The sequence below is a fragment of the Chelonia mydas genome, chromosome 7 (assembly GCF_015237465.2).
Source record: "Chelonia mydas isolate rCheMyd1 chromosome 7, rCheMyd1.pri.v2, whole genome shotgun sequence".
NCBI classification, from domain to species: Eukaryota; Metazoa; Chordata; order Testudines; family Cheloniidae; genus Chelonia; species Chelonia mydas.
Window position 1 is genome coordinate 121599156 of NC_057853.1, and position 21290 is coordinate 121620445.

Here is a 21290-nt window from a genome sequence, read left to right on the forward strand (position 1 = left end):
GGGACTTTCAGTTGGGGGCTGGCTGGGACATGGAGTGAAGGGCAGACGTGGTTGTCTGGCTCACTGCCCCCCAAAATGGACCCAGCTGAGGGGTCCTGTTCTCTGCACCTGCAAGCTCTGTTTTAGACCATGTTCCTGTCATCTAATAAACCTCTGTTTTACTGGCCGACTGAGAGTCAAGTCTGACTGCGAAGTTGGGGTGCAGGACCCTCTGGCTTCCCCAGGAGCCCTGCCTGAGCGGACTCGCTGGGGGAAGCGCACGGAGGGGCAGAGGATGCTGAATGCTCCGAGGTCAGACCCAGGAAGGTGGAAGCTGTGTGAGCTGTGTGTCCTGCAGACAGGCTGCTCACCGGAAGGCGACCGCCCCAGAGTCCTGACTGGCTTCATGGGGAGCAGTTCCAGAGCATCGCCATTGGACTCCGTGACAACTGGTGGCAGTGGTGGGATGTACTGCACCCCGTGGATGGCGCTTCCTGCAGTAAGTGACGGGGGAGCAGTAAAACGAAGGGGGATTGACGAGGACCAGGCGTGCTGAAGGCTCAGAGAGGAGCGGTTTCAGGGGGCGGTAAACCCCTGGGAGTGTGTGACCAGCGAGAAGGACTGTGCAGTAATGGGGTCCCCCTGGGGACTGCAGTGAGCAGGCTCAGGGGTGGAGGAGCCTGCGGCTTGGCCCTGGGAGAGAGAAGGACTTTTGCAGCAACAGGGTTCCCCTGGGGATTGCAGCGAGCAGTCCAAGGGGCGGAGGAGTCTGCGGCTCGACCCTGGCAAAGAGGTGGTGACCTCGAAAAAGCTGGCATACTTGGGGTTCTTCCTGGAAACCGTGGGGAGCTGAGAGCACACAGGCTTGTGAGTCCACAACAACGTGGGAAGAGTGGAGTGACGGCCTGTCACTGTTTCCTTAAGAAGGACATTGTAACCCTGTGCAGAAAGCGAGGGTTGAGCATTGGAAAGTTCACCAAGGCACAGTTAATCGAGCAGCTGGAGTGGTAGCCAGGCATCGCCAAGACTCCTGTCCCCGACCAGACGAGGGTCTTCACGATCGGGTTCCCCATCCGGGGATCGGAGATGCATGGGTTGGAGCTGAGTCCGAGAGAGCAAGAGGACTGTGAGAGACAGCGAGAGCCCGAGAAAGAGCTGCAGAAGCAGCAGCAGCATGAACTGGCGGTGGGGGAGCGGAGAGGCCTAGGGGACCTCCCAGGGGTGAGTGGGGATAGACCCCGGGGGGCCAGTTCCGCAGGGAACCTCGAGACTAAATTGCTGCCCCTGGTTAAGGAGTGGGGGGATGTGGATGCCCACCTCACTGCCTTTGAGCAGGCTGGAGATCTGAACCAGGGGGACCCTGCGGAAAAGCCCCGGTGTCTAGCTCCCTCGCTGGGTCCCAAGGCCGTAGACTCCGTCAGCCAGATGGATGGGGAGGTGGACGGGCTCCCACTCCTGGTCCCAACCTATATGTCTGTGTGGAGTTTCCTGGGGTCGGGCCCCTCGGACCCCCAGGGGGAGCGGAAGGTGATGGTCAATGGGGAGACATTCCTGGGGTGGCGAGATCCTGGGACAGAGAGAACTGTTGTCAGGCCCTGGGTGGTACAGCCTCAGATGCTGAGGGGCTGTGTGAGCTGGGTGAGGGTCCCAGGGATGAAGGCCCTCGCCCTGCCTACTGCCCAGATCCCTGTGCAGACCCAGGAGGGGTCAGGCTGGCTGGTTGTTGGGGTTCTCCGGGATATCGGCTGCGAGACCCTGTTGTGGGGTGACTGTGTCTCTTTGGGACAGGATCCAGACCCTGCTCCTGTAACTGCCAAGGGTTTGAATTTGAATCCAGGGAACCAATCGGTGGAGAGGGAAATGGTCAGTGAAAATGCAGATGACCTGGCTGGCAGCAGGGAGGAGCCGCTAGGCTCAGGCTACCTGCCTGCCTGTAACCAGACCCCTGGGGCTGGGTGGGACAGAGAGATGCTCCCTGCGCCTTGCACACTGGAGAAGGGGCTCACGCTGGCTCTGATGCTGTGAGGAAAGCAGCGAGCTCGCTGCCTACCCTCACTGGGACAGCAAGGGCAGTGCTGAGCAAGGGGGAAGATAAGACCCCAGCTGAGTGGGGGGAGACACAGGCAGGGCAGGGGATCTGTGGGGAGTGGCAAGGTGTTGGTAAGGAAAGTCTGGATGAGCCTAGGCAGCCTTGTGAGCCGATGGCTGTGTCTAGTCAGCAGGGTGGGAAGGCGAGGAGAGTGGAAGATGAGAGTCCCTGGACCTTACTTGTTAGCTGGGTGGAGAATTGGGACAGGGAAGGAAATGTGCCTGTGTCTGTCAAGGGTATTGACTTGCCTATGGAGGGAGCTACCCTGATCTCCAAGCAGTTGTCTGTGACCAGCCCTGTGTGCTGGGACAAGGGGAATGAGATCCCAAGCTGTGTGTCTAGGAAAGGAGAAAGTGTGTCCGGCTCTTCTTTGTCTGTGGAGCAGACAGAAGGGGCCTTTCAGCCTGTGATGGTTGAGGATAGTGCAGTTGTCTCAGAGTTGGTTCTGGATTCAGCTAAAGCCCAGGAAGGGAAGGGTCCTAAGTTTGGGTCTGCTCAGGAGAATGGCCCTGTAACTAGGTCACATCCAGTTAGTGTCTATGTAAAATCCCAGAGCCCAGACAATTCTGGTGCTTGTATTTTGCCTGTTGCTAGTGTTTTGTTGGGAAAGGGTGTCGCAACTCTGTCTAGTCAGGGTGAGATCCTAGCCAGGGCACAAGGAGAGCATGAAGGTGTGTGATTGTGTTACCTACTGAGGGTGTGGAAACCTGTAGCAAGAAGGAAAAGATTCCTGAACTTGTGTGTGGCAAAGGGAAGGAGAATGCTTCTGACCTTTTCTCTAGGAAGTCTGTCAGTTTGCCTGAAAGGGGATTGTGTAGGAATCCGCCGGATGGGCCAGAGGTAATTCTGGATGTAAGGGAGACCCAGAAAGGGTCTGTTGTTGCTCAGGAAAGTGTTCCTCTAGAGCAAGCCCTAGGTAAAGAGGGTAAGGGCAGAATTTCTGTGAGGGGTGAATTGTTGCATAGAAAAGCCCTAGGGAAAGGAATCCTCATGGAGTCTTTGCAAGCAGTTTACTGCCACTGAAGGGTGTGAAAGTGATTTAATCAAGACAGTTTCAGTTCCTAACAGCCAGAAATTTTCTGTTGTGAATGGATCCACTGACTGTCCTGTTGAAAGATCCAGTGTGGAGAGCCTTGAGAAGGTCTCAGATGAAGTGAAAGCTGTTAAGAAAGTTAAACCGTCCTATAACCAAGTGGCTGTGTTTGGCCAGCTTGATGGGGAGAAGACCCAATCCCAGTTTGACCCCCTGGGGTTTTGGGGTGGCCAAAGGGCACGGGCCGCATAAACCTTCCCACATGCGGCCTGTGAGTGCTATCGACCACCCCCGACCTAAGGGTGGGCGTGAAACTGGAAGGGCCTGGTGTAACTCCTACCAAGGAATGGGAGAGATGCTGGGGCATCCATGGGAACGTTGGTGGCTTCGAACTTCCCCAGGTCACTGGCTAAAGTGACCCCGCTCAGTTCGATCTCGAAGGGGGGAGAGATGTGACGAAGTGGGACTGTTCTTAATGTTTCCTCTGAATAGTGTGGGGGTGACTCAGTTCCCCTATGAAGTTCTTAAGTATCTAGGGGGTGGGGTAAGGGTGTATGATCATTGCAGAGCCCTAGAGGGCAGGTGCGTGCAGGAGTCTGGACACAGAGAATGGCCGACACCCTGTTTCCTGGCAACTGATGGCCTGAGCTCTTCCGCCCTGCAAGGTGAGAGCTAAAGGGTTGGAGAACAAAGGAATCAGGTGACCTCCTGGCCCGGGAAAGGAACAAAGCCCAGAGGAGGAGGGGCTGGAGGGACTTTCAGTTTGGGGGCTGGCTGGGACATGGAGTGAAGGGCAGACGTGGTTGTCTGGCTCACTGCCCCCCAAAATGGACCCAGCTGAGGGGTCCTGTTCTCTGCACCTGCAAGCTCTGTTTTAGACCATGTTCCTGTCATCTAATAAACCTCTGTTTTACTGGCCGACTGAGAGTCAAGTCTGACTGCGAAGTTGGGGTGCAGGACCCTCTGGCTTCCCCAGGAGCCCTGCCTGAGCGGACTCGCTGTGAGAAGCACACGGAGGGGCAGAGGATGCTGAATGCTCCGAGGTCAGACCCAGGAAGGTGGAAGCCGTGTGAGCTGTGTGTCCTGCAGACAGGCTGCTCACCGGAAGGCGACCGCCCCAGAGTCCTGACTGGCTTCATGGGGAGCAGTTCCAGAGCATCGCCCGGGGACTCCGTGACACAAGTGAATAGGGAAGTGTTATTTATCCCGTCACATAACACAAGAACCAGAGGTTACCCAATGAAATTAATAGGCAGCAGGTTTAAAACAAATAATACAAGGAAGTACGTCTCCACATGATGCACAGTCAACCTGTGGAACTCCTTGCCAGGGGATGTTGTGAAGGCCAAAAGTATAACTGTGTTCAGAAAAGAATTAAATATGTTCCTGGAGGATAGGTCCATCAATGGCTATTAGCCAAAGTAGTCGGGGATGCAACCCCATGCTCTGGGTGTCTCTAAACCTTTGACTGCCAGAACCTGGGACTGCACAACAGGGGATGGATCACTCAATAACTTCCCTGTCCTGTTCATTCCCTCTGAAGCACCTGGCTCTAGCCACTGTCGGAAGACGGGATCCTGGGCTAGATGGACCTTTGGCCTGGCCCAGTATGGCCATTCTTATGGTCATCTGAACTCCCAGTTGAAGGAAATGTCCAGACTAAGCCCCTGTAGAGAAGCCACTAATATTTTAAATAGCATTTTTCATTAGTAAAATATGTTTGTTTATGCCAAGTTGTTTACCCCTGTCAATGCAGAGACTAGCCAAGGCAATTTGGGACTGGCTCAAACAAACAAAAAAGGGGCAGGGGAAGGTTATAAATACCCAGCAAAGATCCTTCAGATGCAGCCTCGATTTATCAAACATTTTCTCACTGAGTTACCCAACTTTACAACTAGCTTGTCAGAGATGCAGTGCCTTGCTCAAGGTCACACAGAGAGTCAGGAACAGGGCAGGGTAGAGCCGAGCCCACTCCCAAGCTTTCAGCTTCATGACAATTAATTTTCCTCTTCAGTTATATTTAGGAGTTTAAACCCAGAGAAGATGGTATATTAGGACAGACCAATGGTCCGGGTAACCTGGTATCCTGTCTCCAATAGTGTCCAGTACTATATGTTTGAGACAATGGCAGAAAACCCCCACAGTGCACCTCACTGAGCAACACTACCTCATGGGAAAAGAATGGAAATTTCCTGAACCCAGCTTATGTTTTCAGGCTGGAGGAAAGAGCCTTTTGAATAACTGCATATACCATTCTTCATATAAGTATAATCTTCAAAAACTAAATAGAGTCTTTGCTTCAGTAATATCCTGCAGCAGTGAGTTCCACCAGTTGCTGATTATATGCATCTGACAATCATTTCCTTTTACCTTTACCTTTCTTGAGTGTGCTAAATTCACATATTCTCTTGCTCTACTACTAAAAGGATGGGAAACAAGGAGAATAGTCTTCTCAACACCTAGTATCACTTTCTAGACCTCTGTCACCTCTCTCCTTATTCACACCTTTCCAAACTAGAGAGACCAAATCATTTTAACTTCTCCTCACAAGGAAGCCCCTTCTCGTGTGTCTAATTAATTTTCACTGCCCTTCTCTGAGCTTCTCCTTTTACTCGAAAGCCTTTAACAAGATGAGGTGATCACTTGGGACACAGCAATCTAGACACACACACCCCGTTGGTATATATAATGGTGTTATTCTCTATTCACTCACTCCCATTTCTGAGGACTGTCACAGCACACAGAGCAGACTATTTCCCTGAGCTGCCCACAGTGAATTATAGAACCGTCCCCTATTCTGAGAAGTTACAACTCATTCTGAACCCACCCAGGTATCTGAGTAATTCCATTTCTTCCTTTCGGTGTGCATTAGCTCGCACTATGATCTGTCTGAATTGACAGCGAGTTGCCCAGATACCCATTTACATTAGGCCTTCCTGGCATTCCTCGCTCACCTCTCCCCACAGTTTCAGTGTGTCCTTTATTTTCTCCTGCAAGAGACTTTTGCTCAAGTTTTAGGAGAGTAAATAAATTACATCTGCCATTTTCCTATCTCCACCCGTGGGTTCCCGCCTCAGAAGCTAGGTAGGAAGCATTTCTAGTAAGCTAGAAGTACTGAGAAGCCACTAGAACACCACTGGTGTAGTACCAGGGGGCTGAGATAGATCTTCAGCTTCCGACTGCCTCTCCTGAGAGAAAACAGAAAAATATTACCCCAGCACTCCAGAGGAAGCTGATCTTTTCTAACCACGACCTTCACAGAACAAGCATTGCAGCACTCACTCTATTCGCCAGACAGGAGTTAGAGCCTCACTCCTGGAGATGAGACACACTCAAGGGACATCTCTTATAGGCTACCTAAATCAATTACTGAGAAATCATACAGAAGCAGAAATAAACACAGTCAGGGAACCTCACAAGGACAGGGCGGCTACAACCTCAGCGGAGCAGAACCTATGCAGCTAAGTGACCAAAACCATTCTCGATTCCTCCAGAAGCGTAGCAGAGCGAAAGCGGCTCAGGCACTGACCACCCAGCTACTTAACAAACCAATGGAAACCAGAATTCTTCACTAAGAAAACAAAGGAGAAATACAGACTAAATCCATACAATCCCAACAATGTTAAAGTTAGTCATGCAAATGCAATCCAGAGTCCATTCGTTTATGCATTCGCTGCAGTCGTGGTGGAATCACACAGCTGTACGGCCACCCCTGCAATTCACCCTCTCCCTGGCCAGAGGGCCTCGCTCTGCAGCCAGGCCCTCTCGGCAGGGAACTCTGGCCCGAGTAATGAGTGGGGGCAGAGCCATTCATCTCCCTATGGGCACGAGGGGGCACAGTTTTAGACCCTAGCTCCCTCACTGCTACTGCAACCACCAAGTAGCTGCAGCCACAGGGCAACAGAGAAAGGAGGAATCGGGGGAAAGGAGTCACCCAGCATGCTAAGTGGAGCCTCCAAGCTCCTTGGTGCAAGCAGGGGAGTGGAGAGAGAAGAGGAGTGTGCCTTGTTTACATGGGGCCTTGGTATTCCCCATGCCACTCTTCAGTCAACACTGGGGCTAGGGGCAGGGAACAGCTCAAGAGCCCAACTCCTCAACCACGCTGAAAGCTCAACAGCTGCAGGAGATATACAAAGCTGAGAGAGAGACCAAAATATCCCAGGGCTGGGAGAGGAAAAAGCAGAACCAACTGACTTCTTTTAGGCTGGGGATTGCATGAGAGTTTTGCAGCTAACAACCAAAGTAACACTACCAGCTAATTAGAGAAGCAGAGGAACCGAAACAAACTGAGAAATAAACCCCCTTCAAATGTTTGACTCCCCTCAAAACCAGTGACTCCCCTGTCGCATAAGAAAATGTGACGGGTAACTCATTTTTCTAAACAGACCAATTTCAAATCATTCACGTTTCTGACAGAGCTCCTATCAAACAGCATGTGCTCCGACTCTCCTTTTCAAATTCCCTTTCAAAAGATGTGATAACAGGTTTCCTGCTCCCTCCTTGCTAAAGGGTCTTTTCAACCAGCGATTGATTAGTTGGGATCAGTGAAACTCACTAGACACATCAAAGCGCTGCCATGCACCGAGCCCTGCACAGATACACACTGTTTCCGCAAACACGATCTGCAGATATAAAGTGGATATCTGCAGATTTGTAGGGTGCTAGATATAAAATTTGGATTCACAGCCATCTGCGATCCTCAAACATGGTCCACAGATATCTGCAGAGTTGCAAGGCTCTAGCCACGCAAACAGTAAACAATGCAAAAGAGAAAAATATTTTCGCTAACATCTTTCAGTTCTCCTCATCTTAGGCAACATTTGTAACTCTAGTAGGCAGAACATTTCCAGGCAGAAAGGTGATTTTTCAAGTTGATGTGGTTTTTTAAAGGGATATATCAACTTAAGTCCTGAATTTCATTTTTTCATCTCCTACCCTCACAAGTAACACGTCAGATGGCTAGAAATAGTACAGATTAGAGAAAAAACATTATTCTCCCTCTCTGCCCAAGTTTATTTTCTACCTTTGGCAGGCCCGCGTATAGCTAGTCTCATTGCCTCCCTTGTATAGTCAATGATTTAATTTCCCCGGTTCACATGCGTCTTTCACAGAGCAACAAGGGAGAGTGAAATATTTTCTCTGAAATAAGAATGATTATAAAACTACCAGGAGTGACAGAGGGACTTGGGCAGGTATCGTACCTGAAACTACTTTAAACTCTGTTTCTGAACACGACTAGATTTCAGGCAGACTTTGTCCCTTTATAGTTCTGCATAAAGAATACACATCTCTTCAGTTCCTATAACAGCAGCTAATCAGAGAATGCAGATATATAGTACAGCTGCATTGGTTATGAAATCTTGGACGGATATTCCACATGGAGGTGTAAAGACTAGGAAACAGAGATCCCAGAAATCTGAAAGAACATGTTCCTACAAACACAGTGGTGCTTTCTTTAGAGACACCCACAAAACCATAGGCAACTAATCAATTCTCAGCCCAATTAGATTTCCTTAAGCAAATGGAACAACAATTTAGCAACCTACGAGACACAAAATAAAAGGGCACTGATAAACAGTAATATAGTCAAAGAAACAGGCAGGAATGAAAAGGAAAATAAGCCATGAAACAATTTGACGTGCTGACAGCCAAGCACCAAACAATCCAAACTCTAAAAACGCCCAAGTAAGGCAAGGGAAAGATGGCTAGTCTCCCACACAGCCAGGATAATTGCTGCAGGCAGAGCTGGGAACACAGAAGGCTCCCTGACACTACCCATAAAATGACCCTGCTTTCAGTTGCTTTTAACTTTGCCAAACTTTGTTTGGGCTGAAATTTTCCATGCCGGATGTCTGCCTCAGGCTGATTAAGAAGAGAATAATGTCAGCAATTCATTCATGTTGGATGCCCAACTTGAGATGCCTAGGGCCTGATTTTGCAGCGTATGTCGCATGGTGTGACACTTTATATGTTCACAGCCCCCGCCAACTTCAGCTGCGGCTGCGAGTGCTCAGCACTTCTGCAAATCAGACCCTTGGGGCTAAGTCAGGCACCCAGAAAATGAGGAACAAACAGTTAGTGACCCCCTGTGGAAAGTCTGGTTTAAGAACAGCCCCGCACTCACAGGAACTCTGTGGCGGGGCAGGGACAGAATCCAGCTCTCCAGGGCAGCATTCGACTGCCTTCACCAAGAAACCATCTTTTTTCATCCTGCAACACTCTGCTTCATTCACTGCACACTTTCCAATTTTTCCAACGAATGAAGCAGGGGTCCTACAGACAACGGTCTCCTCCACTACACAACCCTGATTCATGCCCAGAACAAGTCCATCCTGTGCACTAAATGAGGCAGGGTCCTATGGAAGAAATAGCATGTGATCATGTAATTAAAGACTGTACGATAATGTATACACAAGGAGGCTGAATTCAGATTGCACAGGCAAACCAAATTCTGTCATCTCCTAGCTTCTGAATACTTTGCAAGCTTATTATTCTTTTAATGAACATAAAAACAGCCAGACTGGGTCAGACCAAAGGTCCATCTAGCCCAGTGTCCTGTCTTCTGACAGTGGCCAGTGTCAGTGCCCCAGAGGGAATGAACAGAACAGGGAATCCTCAAGTGATCCATCCCCTGTCGCCCATTCTCAGCTTCTGGCAAACAGAGGTTAGGCACACCATCCCTGCTCATCCTGGCTAATAGCCATTGATGGACCTGTCCTCCAGGAACTTATCTAGTTCTTTTTTCAACCCAGTTATAGTCTTGGCCTTCACAACATCCTCTGGCAAGGAGTTCCACAGGTTGACTGTGCATTGTGTTAAAAAATACTTCCTTTTGTTTGTTTTAAATCTGCTGCCTATTAATTTCATTGGGTAACCCCTAGTTCTTGTGTTACGAGAAGGAGTAAATAACACTTCCTTATTTACTTTCTCCACATCAGTCATGATTTTATAGACCTCAATTATATCCCCCCTGAGTCGTCTCTTTTCCAAGCTGAAAAGTCCCAGTCTTAATAATCTCTCCTCATATTGCAGTTGTTCCATACCCCTAATCATTTTTCTTGCCCTTTTCTGAACCTTTTCCAATTCCAGTACATCTTTTTTGAGATGGGCGACCACATCTGCACACAGTATGCAAGCTGTGGGCGTACCAGGGATTTATATAGAGGCAATGTTTTTGTGTGTAATTTCCTATGGTTTTTAAAGAGCTGACTGGAAAAACAAATTCCATAATGCGGAACCACACTGAACCCCACATGGGTCAGAGCAGGACCACTATCCTGTTCCATACAGGTTCTTAGCTCACCCTAATCTCTGCAATACCTGAGCACCTTCCAGCTGCACATCAAGCGATATGGCTACCATCTCCACCCATGGATAGTTCTCTCTCATTTGCTCCTGGGAGAAGAACTGTGTGTGTTGTGGAGTGTTCTGTTTCAGTAGGGCGGGGTGTTAATGTCCATGCTGCTCTGTGTTTACATGAGAGGAGGCAAGCTGAAGACATGCCCCCTGAACTGGAAGGAGAAGGTGGGGGGAGGTGGCTGGTCCTTAGTTTCTGGGAGAGTTCATTCCATGGTCCTGGGCTGATCCCCATGAAAACACCAGCTTCTTATGGTAAAAGGTTCCAGTCTGCCTAAGGAGCGGGGCTGTCAGCTACAGTCTTCAATCAGAGCATTAGGCTCTTTCAGACGTGCTAGACTGGGGCATCCTGAGGTAAGGATCGAGATCTCGGCTTTGACTTTCTAGTCCACGGGAAGCCAGTGCAGAGAGCAGAGGAGAAGTCCGATGTGCTCACAATACCCCACATGGCTGAGGAGATGCACTGCAACACCTGGGCATACAGGGTTCTACAGAACACAGAGCTGGAACTTGTTGACTCAAGCACAGATGTCCACCACTTGTGCTACATGAATAACTGGTAGCAGTAGTAAGCTGTTATCCTCTAGGTCAGGGGTGGGCAAACTTTTTGGGCCAAGGGCCACATCTGGGTGGAGAAATTGTATGCAGGGCTGGGGCAGGGGGTTGGGGTGCCGAGTGTGGGAGGGGGTGTGGTATGCAGGAACGGGCTCACGGCAAGGGATTGAGGCAGAGGAGGGGTGCGGGGTTTATGAGGGGGCTCAAAGAAAGGGGTTGGGGTGCAAGAGGGGTGCGGAGTGCAGGAGGGGGCTCAGGGCAGGGGTGCAGGAGGGGTGCAGACTGCAGGAGGGAGCTCAGGGCAGGGGGTTGGGGTGCAGGAGGGGTGCGGGGTGTGACAGGGGGCTCAGGGCAAGGAGTTGTGGTGCACGGGGGTGCAGCAGGGGGCTCAGGGCAGGTAGTTGGGGTGCAGGAGGGTCCAGGCTCCGGCCCAGCGCCGCTTACCTAAAGCGGTTCCAGGGTGGCAGCAGTGCGGACCGGGGACCCACACCGCGCCAGGAAGTGGCCAACACCATGTCCCTGCGCGGCCCCTGGAAGAGGAGGGGGGGCCACAGGGCTCTACGCACTGCTCTTGTCGCACCTCCAGGTACCTCCCCCGAAGCTCCCATTGGCCGCGGTTCCCCACTCCCGGCCAATAGGAGCTGCGGGGGGCGGTGCCTGGAGGCAAGGCCATGCACAGATCTCTTCTTTCCCCCTCCGCCCCCCGGGACGTGGTGCCGGCCGCTTCTGAGAGTGGTGCAGAGCCTGCGGCACCACGGGGGGCAATCCCGCAGGCCGGATCCAAAGCCCTGACGGGCTGGATCCAGCCCACGGGCCATGGTTTGCCCACCCCTGCTCTAGGTGGAGGGGGAAAGACATTTTGCCAGTGGGATTCCTAGCCACTTGCTAGACAGCAGAGGAGTGTTCAGACTCAGGAATCCATGATTCAATTCCACGGACTAGATGTGTGTTCTGATGGTTATAGAACCTTTTGTCCTTGATTCCCCCATATCCCTGTCTGCCCCCACTGGTCCTATCCATCCCGCCCCCAACTCCTGTCCCTGCCCCTGCCCTGCTCCTCACCCATTTGCAAGTGAGTTAGGCCGCTCCGTTCTCCTCCTCCTTGTTGTTGCCTAGCAGGTGGCACTGACAGCATGGCTCTCCCTGTTCTCAGTTCTGGTGACTAGCACAATAGTGACCCCCAGCAGCCCGGAGAGTTATCGCAGGACGAATCCTGCTCAGCCCCTGCATCCCTGGGCTGCATCAAGCTCAGGTGGTCTGCAGGGATGATCAGGAGCTATGCGGGGTTGGAGCATGCTCAGTGCAGACAGACTCTTTGGAGACTTTAGCTGCCACTAACAAACTTCTGCTGAGCATGTGCAAATAGAGATTTTCAGAGGCTTATAAATTGGTCAGATGTGGGCAGAGTTTCATGGAGATGGTGAAAGGCACCACAGCCAAATTTCAATACCTGCTGTAAAGCACAGAGCCGCTTATCAACAGAACAATTACAGGAACTGTTTTAAATGGGCAAAACAATGTATTTTTCCCTAACATTGTGTAGGAAATGACTGAATCCTTAAAAAAAGGAAATTCAGCCTGAGGCAGACACCCAGCCTGGAAACAGGTAAAGTTTATAAATGGCAAAGTTATAAACAACTGAAAACATGATCTTATAATAGAAAGTGCTCAGCAATCTTAATTATAGGCATCACTACCTGCACCATGTGTAACAAAGCTGATTCATGTTGCCATCTTTAAGTTGATCAAGCTTTACTTTTGTGATGCTGGTGTTGGTGCTGTATTGTATTACACAGAATTTTAAGGCAAAACAGAAGCCTATCACAATTTGACACTTTTAGTAAACACTGATTCATCAGCCTTAGTGTCCCAGCCAAATTCTAACTTGAGAAATTGCCTAAATTCCCCCTGCATTTCATTTAGATACGTCATTCTTCCTCTGAGTCTTCGTCTGCATCTGATTAGCCCCGAGCATATTGTAAACACTACAGCAATATGAACATTAAGGAAACCTTAATATATATTCTCTCTTCCTCAGTCAGGAATGAGGTCAGATAGAAACATATCTGTATTTCATGATTAGTGCAAAACTTAAGAGTCCAGAACTCATGTTTCCAAACAATTAAATTCAAAATCCCGACATTAAGGAAAACTCTTAAGACAGACAATTATATCATCATGCCTCATGTAAAGAAGCACTGACATTTCACATGTATTTTAACATTTCTTTCATTTTCTCTCTCAAGAATAAGATCAGTAGAAAAAAACTTTGTAGAAACACAAGCAGATTTCTAAATACAGCATCCCAGCTTGGAAAAAGAAAGGAGAATTATGTTTCTTGAGAAGAAGGCGGCAATCAGAGAGATGCAGAGCCACATTTCTCATTCTCCTAAGGAGTTGTAGCTGTGACATTTCAGCTCATCCTCTAGTCACATGATCGGCATTGCTCCTGAGAGTTCTAAATTCTTTTGACTTGACAGTCAGCTCCAAATCACATGTCCGGGGTCTGAAACCCAAGGCAACTCTATAACAACTTGCTTCTCTTTGGAGAAAATATATTTTACACACACACGCACGCTACACATTAACGATTCTTTCAAGAGGCCTTCCTGCAAATCAAAGTAAAGTATTTCCATAGACAAAGTGCAAATCCCCTGAACAGCTTTCCTTTGTACTCGTATATAAATAACTGTTTGAACACCTGCACCTTTGGATATACACGTACATGTAAAAGAAACATATAAACAGATACTGTCAAAATGGGATGGGGAAATTACTGACATATTCTCTGCCAATGAACATGCAGATGTTGTGCCCAGCTCCTGTAATTGTCCGTTTTTACCCTGCTAAACGTTTCAATGCCTTTTTCTAGAAATTGTATGGATGGCAACACTGCAGCTCTTGTGCAGAACCTTACAACAGCCAGCCAGTGCGGACTCACGCAATAGAGAGCCCACCTTCTGAGAGGAAACAGATTTTAGTCTCACAGCACCAAGGGCTGTTCTCGAAACAGCAAATAAAAGGAGGGTTTAAAGAGGTATCAAGCTGTCTGAGCAGTGGCTGGCCTTTACAAGTGTATTTTAGCACTCACTAAGGGCTCGCATCCCAAGGACAAACTGGCTGAAGAAAGACATCAGCGTAACGAAATGGCTCTCTGCACCCAACACCTACCTCATACTTTCTGTAGTTAACTAGCAAAGCAAGAAGGACAACAGCGTCATAACCATGCTCCCGGCGACTAGGTGGGTTGGACAGAATCTGAAACAAGAAGCAGGAATGCATCATGTTACCCAGTAGTTGACTATGAAACATAGCTAGTTTCCTGAAGAAGCAAGGCCAAGCAGAACAATATGTAACATATCAGCATATTATGCGCTAAGTGACGTATGAGTAGGGCCCTACCAAATTCACAGCCATGAAAAAAGCGTCAGAAATGATGAAATCTGGTCTCCCCTGTAAAGTCTGGCTATAGTAGAGGAGCCGCGATGTTGCTACCCTTACTTCAGAGCTGGGCGGCTGGAGAGCGGTGGCTCCCGGCCAGGCACCCGGCCCAGAAAGCAGCGCCGCCAGCACCAGCATCAGTGCAGAAGTAAGGGTGGCATGGTAGGATATTGCCATCCTTACTTCTCCACTGCTGGCAGCAGTGCCACCGACTTCAGAGCTGGGCTCCTGGCCAGCAGCGGCCGCTCTCCAGCCGCCCAGCTCTGACGGCAGCGCAGAAGTAAGGGTGGCAATACCGCAACCCCCCGCCTGACCCTCTTTTGGGTGAGGACGCCCACGCTTACAACACTGTGAAATTTAAGATTTAAATATCTGAAACCATGAAATTGAAGGTTTTTTAAATGCTATGACCGTGATATTTACCAAAATGGACCGTGAATTTGGTAGGGCCCTATGTATGAGATTTAAAACAGTGAATTGCAATGCATATAAGAAACCAGAGAGAGCCAGTTATGTACACAGGCTTAGCGAGAGCAAAATGTCGCAGCCACAGCATCACCCAGCACTGGATGTGACAGTATCTCAGTGTATTGCCAGGACACACTCAAATACTTCTCCTAAAAAGCATACCATATCAAAGGGGAGAAAATTGCTGGAAATACCCAGGCTGACTGTCATAATAAGTTCCTCTAGTCTAGAAATCTTCCATGAAATTAGACCCACAGAGCTATTCACCTGCTTTCTGAGCACAAAAGACACAAGTGTGACAATCTTAAAAGCCCAACAGTGACTGAAACCAATAGACCGGCATAAGGAGGCGGCAGCATTATAAAATCTACCACCGAGCTAGGAGTAAGAGGTTGACATGTAACACTAGCGAACCTCTGTTGTATTTAAAGCACTGAACAGTAAATGCACCGATGAAAGTCTGGCACTATGGACAAAGACCTAACCAGCCAGAGATGAGAAACACTTACCTGTAAAATAGCTTCAAATATACTGTTAATCATCACATATTCCAGGATTGTGTTCTGGCTGATATTGTCTGTCACCTGAAAGCAATCAAAGGCTTTTTAAAACGCCGACTGAAGCTCCATAATCCCTAACGTTCTGTACCTGCCTCCAGTGTGCACGGAAACAGGCACGTTCCCCTACTGAACAGACGCTCTAAGTTCATGTGCTCTCAGCAAGGCAAGAGTCCAGGTAGGACGAGAGCAGAGCAAAGTGGGAATAGCCGTGCAGACTCACCCTCCTCCCAGCACCCCGACTCCTTTCTTGTGTGCACCCCAGTCACTGCATCTGCCAGGAGCGTCTCAGACTCTGTGCAACACAGGAAACTTCCACGCTGCTGTGTGTAACTCACTGGCCCAGGGACAGACCAACTTCCTTACATACTCATCACACTACCACAGAAAGAGTAACAGCTCCCAGCCCCAGGCCCCTTCCCCTTGCAAGGGTGGAGATGGCTGAGCCGGCCTGGAGTCATCCCAGTGCCAATCGAAGAGCACATCTGTGCCTCAGGACAGGACAGCCCTTCGCTAGCCTGCAGCCCTTCCAAACCCCACAGGGCTGCCACCCGGGGCTCTTTAATGTAGCTGCTCTCTAAAGGAACAATTCTGGAAACGACACGTGGCCATTAAAGACACTGATCAACTGACACTGCAATGTCAGCCCAGGAAGAAAGATCATTCTAGAAGCAGCACTTCCAGCAACCAGACCCTGTACCACACTTTGTCCTCTGCACTCACAGATCCTCCCCGCCCTTTGGTCAGTTCGCCGGCATACCTGCCCATCAAGGTTTCTAAGCGAAACTTCAGTTTTGTGTTATTTACCGTTACCAAGCAGAGAAGCAGCTTCAGACACAAACTCTTCAGGCTTTCGGAGCCTTCTGCACAAAGCAGCGAGTCCAAGCTCTCCATCAGATTCTGCGGAAGGACACAGTCACAATAAGCCTTCGCGATCTGAATCCATCAGGTTACGTATAGCACGCCAGTCTGGCTACCGAACGCTGAACAACACTAAACCCCCCCACCCCCCCAGCCCTGTCAGGAGCCAGGGAGGAACTGGTACCAGCCAAAATCTAGGCCACATGTGACGTTACTTGCTGGAGCACATCAGTCCTTACAGCACATTTGCCCAGTTATCCCACCACCTCACTGGAGCTGTTCCACAGCTAACCATCAAATCTTATTATTCACAGAAGGGTTACTCCACAACTGAGACACAGAGCGCCTTATTAAACTGTCCCCTTCCATCACCCCCATGACAGGAGCTGGCACTCAAAAGTAATGGACGTTCCAATCCCCTGAAGAGCCTCCCCACCTTGTAACTGATTTACAGATCAGACGCCAGCATGAACAGCGGCATTCTGACCTCTGACTGCTATAAACCAGACATGTGTACCCGAGCAGCCTAGCAGCAGGACAGCGTTTGCCTGTGGATAGTTAAATGCTGTTCAAGCAACTACACTCACTAGTAAAAGATTCAAAGGTCAGACGCTGGCTGAGTTTACGCTGTCTAAGTTCCCACCCACCCAGCTGTACCGAGGGAAATCGGAGCACCAAAAAGATTGCTACCCCCAGCGCTTGGACTCGATACTGGGGTAACTGGGTGGAATTTTCCAGCCTGCGTTATACAGCAGGTCAGACTAGATAATCTAACAATCCCTTCTGGCCTTAAATTCTATTCATGACAATCCAGGAATCAACACATTGGCGTGAACGGAAAGGAACGACCTCCCTCCATCATTACGTTAGATTTATAATGAATTACAAGCGCCCTTGTGCTGGGCCTTTGGCAGGCAGAATACACGGGGCAGCTGCATTTAATAATTCGCTTCAGTGTTCACACACGCACAGGCGCTTCTTCATAACGGCAACTGTCTACAGAGGACATCCCCGCAGGACAGGGCTGGCGAGCAGCAAGCTGCTCCTCTGACGCCAGGACCCTTACCTTCATGCACAGCTCTGCTCTGTCGAAGCCCATGAGCATGTTGATGATGTCAAACCCAGAGGTAGATTTGTTCTTCTGATGGACGCCACGAATCAGGGCACATAACGTCTGTGAAGGGAAGAGGGAAGGAAGCAGCTGAGTGCAGGATGTCAGGCCACACCTACGACTCGCCCCCCAAAATCCATTCCAAGCCCTGCTCCCGGGACTGACAAAGAACAGATGCTTCAAGGGCCATCATCAATTTAGGTCCCACTACTGTCTGAACTCTTCCCTTCCCGTTGTTCTATGTAACTCCTCAGATTGGGAGAACTCGGAGATTAGAGAAAATACATATTTTTCCAGTGTGCGCATTTGACAGCACCATGCAGACAGCCATTCTCACTGCTTCGCCTGTACAGTCAGATAGTTTCCTCAGCTTGCATGGGTGCCCCACACACCAACAAGGGAGACAGACCCATTTACAACCAGAGAAGTGTTACTGCCAAGGCCCAGAAGGGGACGCTCAGGCCAGGGCAGCACCTGACACTCTATTTAGCAATTGTTGGTGTTCCTTTAAAAAAATATATTTCTAAGGCATAGAGCAAAATTGCTCCAAATGTCCCTAAAGATATGGATACAATCTCATCAGACAAGTCATTGTCTAATAAGCGTGGTCTCTTGTACAGACTTCACTCCACCTTCTCCAGAGCTTTATTTCCTTTCCTCTGTCAGGAAACTCAATGAGGGGCAGGGAGTAGGTGCGGGGGGAAGAGAGAACAAGCAACCTTCTCTTGGACTACACTTCAGCTCCCAGCCGGGTTACCTGTTGCACTGAAGGGTCCCTCGCCTTCCTCCCTTCCCACCCCACCCCGCTGCGGGTGGTCTTCCTCACAATTCCAGAAACTCAGAATTTGCATTTTAAAAGCAATTTACATTTCCCAAGATAGACAGGACTGTGAATGTCTCTACCCTCCAAACGGAATAAATAATAAAAGCTACCAGTGAGAGGCCACTGCCTCTCAGCCCCGCTAAAGAAACTAGCGCAAGGTGCTTGACAAGATCAATAAGCGGAAAACTGGCCCACTCACACGGACTCCCTAGCCATCAGATCTGGTACCTGTAATGCATTGACTACTCGGATTGGGTGCTCTTCTCCCAAGGCCTGGATGCAGTGCTGGAACAAACAGTTAATGTTATCTTTTATCTTCATTAACTCTTCTCCATCCAGAGACTCCAGCTTGCTTTCTAGATACTCCAGGTTCACCTGTCAGGTCAAGGAACGAAGGAAAAACCCATTAATGCATTTCCTCCAGCTGCTGAAAGGAAGTGGAGACCCACAGGTGAGCAAGTCCCTGCCACATCCCAGGCCACACAAGCAAAGGCGAATCAGAAGATAAGAGGATGGTTTTCAACTCTTACGGTACCTTCATGAGGAAAAGCTCCTCCCAGAACCGAGGGCTGCATTTACTGGGGTCCTCCGTCTGAAAGAGAAAGGAGACCCCATGAGAACAAACAGTACAGCTAGGAGAAAGGCTAAGCACACCGACAGAACATCAGTGTAAATAGTTCAGACTCCGGAAGACAAGGTTACTCACCTGTCACCGGAGTTCTCCAAGTACAATATATTGCCAACACAGATTCCCAAAAGCGGGATTTGCAGAAGCAATTCTCGCCTGAGCAGCTTTTCTTCTTTTCTCCCAGAAATATTCTCTCCCCCAAACCAAAAAGGAGAAGATTCCTCACAGCTCCTCACTATGGAGTCCCTTCCTCCTACTGCATTGGCTCCCCTGGCCTGCCACTCCCTTTCCTAACTTCATGGCCACCACATTCTAGATCCCCCGGGGACCGCCACACAGTGAAACTGAAGGAGGCAGCAGAGGAAGGCATGTCATTTGAGACAGTTATGGGACAGCGTGGCTTTGACAGAAGCGTGCCCTGTCTCATGGAGAAGAATCCACCACATGGAGCTCTCTCGGCAAACCAAAGGGACAAAAGGAAAAGGGACCCAGTCCTTACCATGAAGATCTCATCGTACATTAGCACAACCTTCTCTTTCAATAGTTTCTTGGAGGCTGAAGATTTCCAGAGCAGTCCGCCTTTCTTCTCTGCTTGGGCCATGGTGCACAGCCTGGGCGTAAGAACAGAGACCAAACTACTGAGAAAGCAGGAGGTGACGGGGTGTTGCCACAGCCCCTAGGAGCTGTAGTCACGGCCAGGACCCCCTGGGCTAGGTACTATACAGAGATGGTCCCTGCACGGATGTTTTTCCCCCAAACTGTGTTCTGACTGCCAGAGCCCTGATAGCTCTATACCCTAGGCTAAGATACTAACAGCCACTAGCATGCAGGAAGTGGGGGGTGGGGGTTAATTGCCACGCAAGATACTGAGACCAACGGTCCGGCTAGCCAGATCCTAGTTCAGTTTCCAGCACCAGATTGCCTCAGAGGAAGGTGCAACAAACCCTGCAGACTAGATATGGAATAGCCTGCTTACAAGGAAAGTTTCGTCCTAACCCGTCAGTCAGTGGTTGGTTTGTGGCCTGGAGCAAGAGGGCTTATGTCCCTTCCCGCCTTTTTTTTTTTTTTTATTAAAGAAGTCCTTACTATAATCTTGCTAAACACTTGGTCTCAGTGACATCTTGTGGTAATCAGTTCCACAGACTGTGTGAAAAAGTAATTCCTTTTATCGGATTTAAACTTGCTGCCTACCAATTTGCTTCAATATCCCTTTGTTCTTGTGCTAGGAGAAAGAAAGCAAAGAAGTGCCTGATCAACCTGCTCTACGGCATCTATTATTTTGTATTTCTTTCCTGGAAAAGTGGTTGGCAAACATTACAGTGCATTACTCCGCTGAGATCCCAACCAAAATCCAATGCAAAATGTTCGCCCACTTGTGCGAGTTTGCCCCCCATATCAAATGCTGTGTATTCATGATTTTTCACTGCGTCATTGGGGATAAACAGAAGCACGTGGTTCTGCCCCAAGAGATCCAATTACAGGATCGGGGCCTAAGTTTCTAATGAGCCGTTAGGAAAGAGAGAGTGCCATGAATGGAAATGCTCTCCTTGTTCCCAGAAGCTAGGTAGGTTGCAAGATGCCTAACAATTGATGATCACAAATACCTAGCAACATTACGTATGAGAGAGGACCCTTTCTCAGAGCAAAAGGAATTTATTTTCCAAAATTATAAACAGGGTCTCTATAAACCAGGAATGGCTTGGTGCCAATTGGTGCCAACACAGTATTCCTGCCAGCAAGTCAGAGTACTATTAACTAGATGAATGGACTATAAGGCGGACAGAAAGCTGGCTAGATCGTTGGGTTCAACGGGTAGTGATCAATGCCTCGATGTCTAATTGATAGCCAGTTTCAAGCAGAGTGCCCCAGGGATTGGTCCTGGGGCCGCTTTTGTTCAACATCTTCATTAATGATCTGGATGATGTGATGGATTGCACCCTCAGCAAGTTTGTGGATGACACTAAGCTGTGGGGAGAGGTAGATACACTGGAGGGTACGGATAGGGTCCAGAGTGACCTAGACAAATTGGAGGATGGGGCCAAAAGAAATCTGATGAGGTCCAACAAGGACAAGTGCAGAGTCCTGCACTTAGGAAGGAAGAATCCCATGCACCGCTACAGACTAGGGACCGAATGGCTCGGCTGCAGTTCTGCAGAAAAGGACCTGGGGATTACAGTGGACGAGAAGCTGGATATGACTCAGCAGTGTGCCCTTGTTGCCAAGAAGGCTAAGGGCATATGGGGCTGCATTAATAGGAACACTGCCAGCAGATCGAAGGAAGTGATTATTCCCCTCTATTCGGCACTGGTCCAGAGGCCACATCTGGACTACTGCATCCAGTTTTGGTCCCCCCACTATAGAACAGATGTGGACAAACTGGAGAGAGTCC

The 21290-nt window shown here is 49.4% G+C and overlaps 1 protein-coding gene across 2 annotated transcripts in view; it reads right to left on the minus strand.

Moving 5' to 3' along the window:
- ARMH3 (armadillo like helical domain containing 3) overlaps window positions 1-21290 on the minus strand; it is a 182973-nt gene that overhangs the window by 145247 nt on the left and 16436 nt on the right. For both annotated transcript variants that reach the window (XM_037903837.2, XM_043550711.1), the window contains exons 2-8: window positions 19401-19512; window positions 18809-18865; window positions 18502-18648; window positions 17406-17513; window positions 16286-16378; window positions 15431-15505; window positions 14184-14270 (exon numbers count right to left, since the gene is read on the minus strand). In XM_037903837.2, the coding sequence (XP_037759765.1) occupies window positions 14184-14270; window positions 15431-15505; window positions 16286-16378; window positions 17406-17513; window positions 18502-18648; window positions 18809-18865; window positions 19401-19502 (669 nt within the window). In that variant the 5' untranslated portion in view covers window positions 19503-19512. The remainder of the gene's footprint in view (window positions 1-14183; window positions 14271-15430; window positions 15506-16285; window positions 16379-17405; window positions 17514-18501; window positions 18649-18808; window positions 18866-19400; window positions 19513-21290) is intronic.